Source organism: Neophocaena asiaeorientalis, unplaced genomic scaffold, assembly GCF_003031525.2.
Source record: "Neophocaena asiaeorientalis asiaeorientalis breed wild unplaced genomic scaffold, Neophocaena_asiaeorientalis_V1.1 scaffold77, whole genome shotgun sequence".
In the NCBI taxonomy this organism is placed as follows: domain Eukaryota; kingdom Metazoa; phylum Chordata; class Mammalia; order Artiodactyla; family Phocoenidae; genus Neophocaena; species Neophocaena asiaeorientalis.
This window is the reverse complement of record NW_020174645.1, coordinates 4,493,047-4,503,125: the sequence shown is the minus strand read 5'-3', so window position 1 is coordinate 4,503,125 and position 10,079 is coordinate 4,493,047. Positions and strand designations below refer to the sequence as shown.

General features: G+C 60.7%; 1 protein-coding gene across 1 annotated transcript in view; it reads right to left on the bottom strand.

Annotated features, from left to right (window-relative positions):
• Positions 1–531: 531 nt before the first annotated feature.
• The window catches only part of NCOR2 (nuclear receptor corepressor 2), a 191,896-nt gene continuing 182,348 nt past the window's right edge, over positions 532–10,079 (bottom strand). Inside the window, 8 exon segments of the mRNA XM_024758467.1 lie at positions 532–1,676; positions 2,276–2,455; positions 3,530–3,751; positions 6,773–6,826; positions 7,565–7,713; positions 8,329–8,478; positions 9,347–9,557; positions 9,907–10,029. Coding sequence (XP_024614235.1) covers positions 1,495–1,676; positions 2,276–2,455; positions 3,530–3,751; positions 6,773–6,826; positions 7,565–7,713; positions 8,329–8,478; positions 9,347–9,557; positions 9,907–10,029 — 1,271 coding nt within the window. The 3' untranslated portion in view covers positions 532–1,494.

Genomic DNA, 10,079 nt, shown 5'->3' with positions numbered 1-10,079 from the left:
AAGAATCGCAGCCTCTCTGGAGCTCCGGCTCTGCTCCTGAAGGAACACAGCTCGTGTCTGAGACACGTTCTACCAAGCCTGCAAGACGCCAGTTGGCAGCTGCCTCAAGACCCAAGCTGGGAGGGAGGGTTGTTCTCTCTTCTGCCGCGTATCCAAAGCAGTGACGGCAAAGGGTCTGTTTGTTCCCTAACACAGTGTGGGCAGGAATAATTTTTAAAGTATTTAACAGTTAAGAGCTGACGATGGCCTTCTTGGATACCGTCACCATGGCTGTGAATATCTGACACCCTCCTCGTGGGTGTAAAAATTCAATACTCTCACCACGGGTGGGACTGTTCAAGGTCTGCACGGTGACATCCTTACCGTGGGCGTAAATATTCGCCTGCAGAGGGGAGAGACTGGTGAGTCAGGGGATGTGCCCTTGTCCCCCGCAGGGTTACACTCCAACTGTTCCCCTCCCCCCCGCCCCCACGGCCCAGTCGCCTGTCCTCCTGGCTGCCAGGGCTAAGATAGAGAAGGAGCCTCTGTAAGTGGAGTATAATTCGCTTTTTAATGAGAAGAACGTGTGTAAATGACAGGACGCCACCGCCGTGCGCAGATGGCGGTCACAGAATCCCCTTCAAATTCATTCTGCCCAAGGAAGGAAGGGAGGGAGGACGCAGGGGGGCTCGAGAGCTGGCAGCCCCTGCCCCACCTCGGTCCTGTGGACTATGGGGTCACCGACTGTTGGCCTGCGCACGCCTCTTGAACAGTAAGCAGAGATCGAAAGCACAGCAGCAATAATACTGGGTAAGTCCTTCCTTGCTTAAAACATCTGAATTAATTCATTGAAGGTATCAAAAATATACCCTGTAAACCAATATATCATTTACACCTGCCTTTCCTTCCCACCGCTGCGGCAACGATGTATGAAAAAAACAGTCCAGTTCCTCGGAGCAGCCGCTCACCCCAGGCCGCACCCGGCCCCGTCGCCCGCCCATCTGGCCTGACTTGGTTTCCAGCGGTCTCGTCGGCTGGGGCAGCCCGTGGGGACTGGGACAAGAGCGCTGGGGCCTGGACAGGGCCTGTGTCCGTCTGTCCAGAGTGCTAAGCGGGATGGGGACAGAGGGCGGGTGCGGGGGCTGCTAGCTCAGTTTAGACTTTGGTTCCAAATGCGTTAGGTGGGGAGGCAGTGGCGTGGGAGGTGCGTGGTCGTCCTGCTTTGGGTCCCTGGCCGCCCCGGCTGTGTGCGTGTGGCCGCCACACGCCTGCCGTGCCCCCTCCCCGGCCCCTCCCCTCCCGAGCACCAGGTAAACATCCCCTGAGTAAGGTCACTGCACAGGGCCAGCCGGGGCGGGAGTCGTAGTTAAGGCTTTAGACAGGCAAGGATGCCGGCTCTGGACGGACGGATGGACAGACGGGCGCACAGGCAGACTCAGGGGCTCCTTCCTCGGTGGGGGGAGTCGGCAGCCGCCCGCTGCTCCGGCCGCTCGCCGGCCCACCCCGTTCTGAGCCTCACTCGCTGTCGGAGAGCGTCTCGTACTGCGAGCAGAGCAGCGGCTTGGGCTCCTCGTCCCAGGCGTGATGGGGGCCGGCCAGGGGCCCGCTGCCCGCGGGGAGGCCAGGCGGGGGCGGGGAGGCCATGACCCCCGCCTGCAGCCGCATGATCAGGGGGTTGTAGGGGAACGGTGTGGACCCTGCGGAGAGGCCGGGAGAGAAGCCCCGGAGGCCCCGGTGAGCCTGGCGGCCCCCAGGGGCCCACCCGCCCACCTCCCCAGGAGCTGGGGCCTCGGCCTCCTGCCTCCCCACCTCTCCTGTCTCCTGGAAGCTTTCTCAAACTGCCCACCTGGCCTCACTCCCAGCACTCCCACGCCATTCGTGCCCGGCGGCCTGTGGCCCGGCCCAGCGGGAGCTGCCTCGCTCTTCCTGCCCTCGCCCCCCTGCGTCTGTCCTGTAGCCAAGAGCTCCCTTGGACCTGCGGGAGATCACGCTCCTCCCCCAGGGACCTCCTCGCAGGCACAGATAAGTCGGGGGCTCCCCTGAGGCCCCCCAAGCCTGTGGGACCGGCCCTTGCCCACAGGCCTCTCTTCACCTCCTGAATCCTTCACCCTCCCTCTAGATCGTGCTCTTTCCCTCCACCTGGGCCCTTACGAGAAGCATCCTGACCATCTGCCAGCCCCAGTTCGGCTGGCCAGGGCCCTGGGCGAGTGTCTCAGAACAGGCCTGACCACGTGCTCCGCACACAGTAGGTGCTCGGGCAGCCGGCCAGGCCCACCTGCCCGCCCCCGGGGCCCACCTGCGGACGAGGGCCGGTCCTCCCACACGCGGTTGGTGAGTGGGGTCCGGCGGTTGCAGTCTCCCTCCGAATGCACTGAGGAGACGGAGGGTGGCCGGTCCCCAGACGCCAGGCCTGGGGCCGGGGACTTGGCTTTTCGGCTGCTGGGTCTGCCGGAGACTTTGGCCTTCCCGCCACCACCTGCAGGGGGACACGTGGGAAGGGGCCGAGTCGGACTGAGGACAGCGCTCGCGCTGTAGAGGTGGTGGGGGTGGGTGGGCGAGGCCTCGGACCCCTGCTTCCCGGGCCCCCCAGGGAGGGGGAACAGCAGCCCAGCCCCCTGGGAAGCCAAGGAGATCGACCAGATGGCCAGACCCAGCCAGGAGCCTGGATTTGGAGGGGGTTTCTACTAGGGGAGTGGGTAGAACTACTCGCAAAGCCCCCTCAGGCTGCCCTGAGGCCCCCTACCCACCAGGGGCTAATACCTCAAGCACGGAGCCTCAGGCCTCTGGCTTGACCCTGACCACTGCCCCAGGACTGTGCCGGGGCTGGGCAGGCTGCAGGCCCTCTGCAGAGAAGCCAGGGCCCCTGAGGCCAGGCCTGGGCCCTCATTAAGTCCAGAAACTTCCCGGGGCCACAGTGTCCAGGTCAGAAAAATGGCTCAAGAACTCTCTTCCTGGCCCTTGCCCTGATACGCAGTGTTGATCCGGGACCCAGGGCAGAGGGCGAGCCAGCCCGTCTGGTTTCCCTGATTCATGAGTTTGGATCTGGTACACAGATGCTGGTCTCCACCCCATCAGCCCCGAGGGCCAGCCGTGAACATGCTTGGTGGCCGCAGCAGACACCGGGCCCACTGGCCTGGCTGCCGTGAGCCCAAGGGTCCCCCCTGATCCACACAGAGAAAGTGGGTCCTCACTCCAGCCTGATCTCCCCCAAGGAGACACAAGCTGGGCCAGGACGTGGGCATCCCGGGACGAATGCCCAGCCGGGCAGGGAGGCAGGGCAGGGCTCGGGCAGCGGCGTGAGTGTTTTTAGAAAAGCGGCAGCTCCTTCGGGCCCAGCGGGCGTGGGCGGGCCGGGGCCACGCAGACACACCCGGGGTTGGGGTGTCCGCCCAGCTCGGGGTTACCCAACTCCAGGACCACGTCAAACACGCACAAAAATAGAGTCACAAGCTCCAAAGCTGGAGGGGGGGTTGGTCAGAGGAACGCGGAGGGAGGCGGGAGGATTAATGACACCGGGGTGGGACAGACGGGGTGGAAGAGGCCTGCAGACCTGGCGAGGTGAGCGCGTGTTCCCTCCGTCCGTCAGCAGCGGTTACGGGCATAGCAGCGGGCAGGCTGGCACTGGCATTCAGAGGGTTAAAAGCATTGGCGCTGAGCGGGTGGTCCTCCCACTGATCATATTTACCCATGAGCGCCTTTCTAATAATGGCCTCCAGCCCCATGTTGGTGCTGGCATGTTCCTGCACCGCCTGGCTTCTGCAGGTCATGAGGCCTGGGAGAGAGACACACACACAAAGGGGGCCGCAGGGGCCGGGGGGACAAGGGGAGAGAGGGAGAGAGAAGCAGAGAGGGAGAGAGGGAGGAGAAGAAAGAATACACAGTGAGCACATTTTGGCAAAGCAACGATTCTTGATTTCCCTATCTTCCCCCCGTGTTTCCGCGGCAGGGTGATGGGGGCGGACGGCTCCCTCTGACTCGGGCCCTGGAAGACCTCAGGAATTCCCGGTGGGGGAAGAGGTGGGCTCGGGGTGGTTAGATGACCGCCCCCCCCCCCGCCAAGCCTCATTCCTACTCTGCCCTCGGGGAAATCAGAAGCCCCTTCTGGATCCCTAACCCCTAGCTGGGGCTGCTTCTTTTTTAAAAAATCGAGTGGCCTTAAAAAGGAACGGGGAGCGGGATCAGGGGGTCCCCTTATTTGGGGGAAGGGCTGCTGGGAAACTAAGACAAGCCAGAGCTCAGTGCTGGGCGCTGGGGGGGTCCACCCCGGTTCCCGGGGGCTGCTGGGAGGAATGGAGGGAAGGTGACCAGATGGTCCTCCGGCTGCCCCTGCCTGCGAGGCCTGGGACCCTCAAGCCCCCTGTCTGCCGCCGCAGCTGGGCCTAACTCTCCTCCCACCCCCTCTCCCTGCCCGGGAGCCACAAGGAGAAAGAGGTGCAGAGACGGACGGTGGAGAGGGGGGGTCGCAGCCATGCAGTTACGGTGCGTGCGGGGGGTCAGGGCAGAGCTGGAAACAATCACATGGCCGCCCCCGGCCCGGCCACCCGGCACGAAGTGGTCCGATCAACAACTGTCCCTCACGAATCCCTCCAGACACCCACTTCAAAGTCACGCCAGTTATGCCTCGTTTTCTGTTTACCAGGTTTTCTGTCCCTCTCTTGTTTGCTTGTGAACCATTCTGGGGACGTCTGCAAACCCTGGGGAACGTGCCTCTTTTTGGCATTTTTGCTAAACCAGACTTTGCTTCCAAAAACCTCTGACGAAGCTCTCTGCCTGCCACTGGGCAAAATTTTCATGGATTTTAAAACTTCCACTCCAAGTCAATTGTATGATTACCAAGTGGCCGAATAATGGGTCTTGCTGACCCCTAACTCGTCTGTAAACTGGACTGATGGTTACCGGGAGGCTCGGAGCAACACGGCAGCATCTCAAATCACATTTCTAAAGCAATGATTTGCTGTCTATGTTTTCATTTTCTTTTCTTCCTTTTAGTTTCAAGCTCATTCACAGCCACAGGACCCCTGGACAGGTTTTTAGCTGTGTCTCGGCCATGCTCCATCAGCACTTAAAAAAAGTCACGTCGGTCAAGGAAAAGCAAAATTTCCAGCAGGAGTGAGTGGGGCGGGGAGGGGGGAGAAGCATTTATGATCCTACAAACTAAGACACTGGGAAGTGGAAAAAAAAGATGCGAGGGATACAGGTCATGATGGTTCCTTGGTAGCATCCTACGATCACAGACGTTACTGAACCTGCCACCCAAGGTCACGGGTCCATGGTCTGTCAGTGCTAGGCAGGAAGCTGACCATCTCCAGTCCTAAAGCAGGAGCTAATTAAGCAGCAGAGACCTGGGTCTGGGGAAATTTTGTGTGTGTGGCCTAAACTGCTTTGAAAAATAGTTGAGTCTAATTTATATACAAGTTCCTTGTACCGCATGAATTTCTACACACACACGCACCTGTGTCGGTGTATGAGCATCTCTGAAATGAAAACATGAAAACATTCATTTCTGTCCATCTTGTTGTTTTGACCGAATTGTCTCCTCCCCATTGCCCGAGGCTCAGCCAAGCCCCCAGCGTCTAGTCTCTGGGTGGGTGGACATTCCCCAGTTGGGACCCCCATTTAGAGGCCCCGTGGCCCCCTGATAAAATCCAATGGCTGCCTTTTGCTCACCACATTCCCAGAGCTGTGACGGCCCTCAGGGAAGGTCAGCACATCCCCCCAAAGACGCCTCGTTCCTCCCCATACCGGGCAGGCCTCTGGCGGAGGGTCAGCCCTGTCTGCTCTGGCTCAACCACTTCACACCAGACACCAGGTGCTTCCCCAAAGCCCCGTCCCAGTCCTTCTACAGAGGCAGCAGAAATGCACAGTGTTAACCCCACAGGCTCCAAAACATCATAGAAGGCTTAAGTTTCAGTGTAAAAATGTGTGTGAGGGCTTCCCTGGTGGCGCAGTGGTGGTTGAGAATCCGCCTGCCAATGCAGGCGACACGGGTTCGAGCCCTGGTCCGGGAAGATCCCACAGGCCACGGAGCAACTAAGCCCGTGCGCCACAACTACTGAGCCTGCGCTCTAGAGCCCGTGAGCCACAACTACTGAGCTCGCGTGCTGCAACTACTGAAGCCCACGTGCCTAGAGCCCGTGCTCCACAACGAGAAGCCACCGCAATGAGAAGCCCGTGCACGGCAACAAAAAGTAGCCCCCACTTGCTGCAACTAGAGAAAGCCCGTGTGCAGCAACGAAGACCGAACACAGTCAAAAATAAACAAATACAATAAATTTATATTTAAAAAATGTGTGTGAATTTTACACTCATCTCTGGAATACATCTGCACTGTTTCCCCAGCTCCCTGGATGGAATTTTCCAGTAAAACCGATGCTCCACCTATAAAAAATGCCCGCGTGGACCACATGCACACACAGGCCCACTCCACACACTCACATCTCCATCCGAGATCCCACCAGACAGGTTCCGGGTAGTTGTATGTGATTCTAATACTGTGCTACATGCACCAGAAGGCCTTGAAATTGAACTCCAAATAGACACTCCTTGCCAGACCCCGCCGGCCTTTCGTGTGTGTCTGCATCCCCACCGCAGAGGAGGGGACACACTTGAACTATGAAAGGCCAAGTGTCACCATGGCTACGGCTGATGTGAGGCCCAGTGACCTCCGAGGCCTCACTCCCAAGTCTCCTTCCAGGTCCAGACACCCAGCTTGACCTCCCTGGGCGCACAGTGACGGGGGAGGGGGAGGGAGGGGACGGGCTGTCGGCCGAGAAGCCCAGCGTGACCGGGTTACCTGCTCCGGTGATGGCGGGCATGTTGAAGATCTCCGTCCCGGGCTGGCCAATATCTGGAGGGGGACGACGAGATGGGTGAGGCCTACAGGTCCTGGAAAGCACCTTCCCCCCTATGTCCCCTGTCTGGTCTCGGCAAGGTGCACCACCTGGGAGCTTGCACAATGCAGACAGATTTAGCAGGGCTGGGGCAGCCCCCTGAGGCTGCTGACCTACTGGCCCAGGCACAACACTTGGCAAGGTTCTGGACTTAGCAGCCTGGGCCAGGGACTGTCTGCAAGGCTGCGACTCCAGCCCCAGAAAGAGAAACGCCTCTGCAAGGGCCCCGAGCTCCCCGCGCTAGTGAGTTTGCTGAGGCCGGGGATGTGATGTTCCTTCATTCGTTGCTTCACCCGCTCATGTGTTCTCTCGAGCAGCTGCTATGTGCCCGGCACTTGCTGACAGGGTAGAGCTAAGCTAGGATTTACGTCCAGTAACCGCAAAAATGGGGAAAACAAATCACAGGTGTGAAGCGCATCGTGCGTGGGGTACACACGGGGTCCTTGTAAGGGCGTGACCCCGATCTCTGGCGCCCACTACGAACAGACCCGTGCGTGCCAATATCCCGAGTGCCCCCTGTGTGCCGGGCATCACGCTGTGACGACCCAGCAAACGCCTATGGGAAAAAGAGGGACAACACGGGCTCCCTGAACGTGAGGTGGCGGGCCGGCGGGAGAGGTGGTCGGCGGGTCCACCCGGCTGTGCTAACCCCCAGCCCCCGGGAGCCCCGCTCCCAAAGAGGGTGGGCCCCTTACTGTATTCTGGCTCGTTCCGGTTGTGGGTGTTCAGCTTCTTGTTGATCTCCTGTTTCTTAGATTTGACCATGGCCGAGTTGCTCTCGGTCAGCTTGCTGAAGAAGGCCGGCGGCTGGCTGGTGTTGCCCGGGGATTTGGAGCCCATCCTGCTGCGAGGATCAGACACCCCAGGTCAGTTCCCTTGATGATGGGGAGCTTACCACCTGAGCTGCCTTAGAAATTCAGAAGGAAGCTTCTCCCACCTCATGCTTGCTTCCCCCACTTCTTAGGGCCCATGTCTTCCGAAATCCCCTCTGTCATCCACCTATCCTTGGGCTCAGGGTGTCTCTGCAGAGCCCCAGCTGCCCCGGTGGGCCACGCCTGTCTACCTGCAATAGCCGGACTCCCAGAAAAGAGCCTCGGGAACCAAAGTGGGCTCAGACCACGTCTGCCCCTGAGGTCAGGGGGCCCTTTCTCTCCACCTCCATCCCCCCCTACTCCCCGGGGCCCCAGTTTGGTCCAGCACACTTAGCTCTTTATTTCTCAGATCCTCAAGTGCCAGCAACAGGGGCTGGGCCTGAGCTAAGAGACCCCAGCCCAAGGCTCAGGAAGCAGCCGTGGAGGTCCGTCAAATTTTGACCTTGTTTAGCGGGTCTGAGGCCCCCCGGCTGCACCCCAAAGCCCCTGCCAAGCCCCCAGCTGCACAGTGGTGGATCGAGGCCGCAGGTGGGCAAGGGCCCGAGTCCTGAGCGCCCCAGGAAGGGGAGGGGCTGCCGTGCAGGTACCTGGGCTCCACCTGCTCCCCGTGCCGGTACAGCAGCGGGTACACGGTGCTCCGGGGATGCCCGGGCTCTGCCATGCCCTCCGGCGGGGACACAGGTTCTATACCATCCTCACTGCTGCCCAAGGCTGACGTCTTGCTTGGCTCTGGAGACCTGGGCGGAGAGAGGGTCCCCGCGGTGGTCAGAGCTCAGGGCTCTCCCTCTTGCAGGGGGCGCATCCCTTTCTCCACTCCCCGCTAAACCCTGCCTCGTTCTAAACCAAGGGTTAGCCCGCTTTTCCTGCAAAGGGTCAGATAGCAAACATTTCAGGCGTCGTGGGCCACTTGTAGTCTCTGCTGTATATTCTCCTTCTTTAAAAACGTAAAATCATCTTTAGCTCGTGGACCATGCAAGCACAGGCCGTGGGCTGAATCTGGCTGAACCCCTGCTGCACCCCGACGCCAGGGACCCCACTGTTCCCCCAAAGACATGTTGCTGTCTCCCGAACTCTGTGCGCCCCGGACTGGCTCCTTCATCCTAGAGCGGGGGTCCCTCCCCGCTCCTCTCCTCTCTGACCAGGGAGCCCCCCAGGGGTAACCAGGAGTGCAAGTGTGTATGTGCCCGTTAGGAGGCGGCTCTCAAATCACACGGCTCTGCTTCGAATCCCAGCTCCGCCACTTACTGGCTGCGTCCCTATAGGCAGGTGAATTCACTGCTCTGTGCCTCAGCTTCTTTGTCTGTGAAATGGGATAACACCGCCTACACTTCCCAAGGTTGTGGTGAGGATCCTGGTTAACAGGTGTGAAGTATTCCGCTTGGTGCCTGGAATCCCCCCGAGTGTGGCGCATGCAACAGCTATTGTCCAGCTGCGCCGTGACCTTGAGCAAACTCCCTGGTCTCCCTGAACCTCGGTTTCTCATATGTGCAATGGCGCCAGGCGGGCCTCGCACTTTACTGGGCTCAAGCTTCCCGCAGCAGACACCTAACAGAGCCCTCTCGGTGGTGACCAGCAAGGGGCACCCTGTCTCCCACCGCCACTCACCTCTTTCCCCCTTCACTGTGGGGTGAGCCACGGGCCGGGGCGCCATGGTCCGGGGCTGGGAGGTAGAGGTCGCTGGGTGGGCGGCGAAGGTCCAGGACGGGGCAGCTGGCTCCAGGGAAGGAGTACAGGGGGGCAGGGAGGGGCGCGCTGAGCTGCTGTGGGTGGTGCCGCGTGTAGTCCTGCGTGATGACCTCCTGCAGGCCAAGGGTCAGGGGACAGGAGCAGGGTCAGGCGCCAGCCATCTGCCAGAACCTTCCAGGCGGGGTGAGGGCTGGACTGAGCTTTGGGGGCAGAACCCGGGTCCTTGGCTCCCCAGGGGCTTCGGGCCTGCCCACACAGCCTCAATGCCCCCAAGTGCATGGGGTGGGGGCATTGGCCCAAGTCTCAAAGTGGGCCCCCAGGTGGATCGGGTTCCCCTGACCGGCGTGTGTAAGATGTGGATCACGGCCGGGCTCGTGCACCTGAGGCTCCGTCAGCTGGATGAGGGGGCGGATAGACCACCTGAGTTTGAGACTCTGGGACCCCTGGCATGGCTTGCCCTCACCAACCCCCAGATCCCTCCACCCGCTGGTGACCTTTGACCCCTGGGGTGGTCTGGAGCAGCGGGCTGGACGAGGGCTGGCTCTCGGGCAGCGGCCGCAGGTGTGGGAGGTGTGCAGCCTCGCCGCTGAGCTTCCCCGGGCCTGCGGGCAGAGCAGAGCAGGTCAGGGCGTGGCTGGGGGGGCTGCTGCCC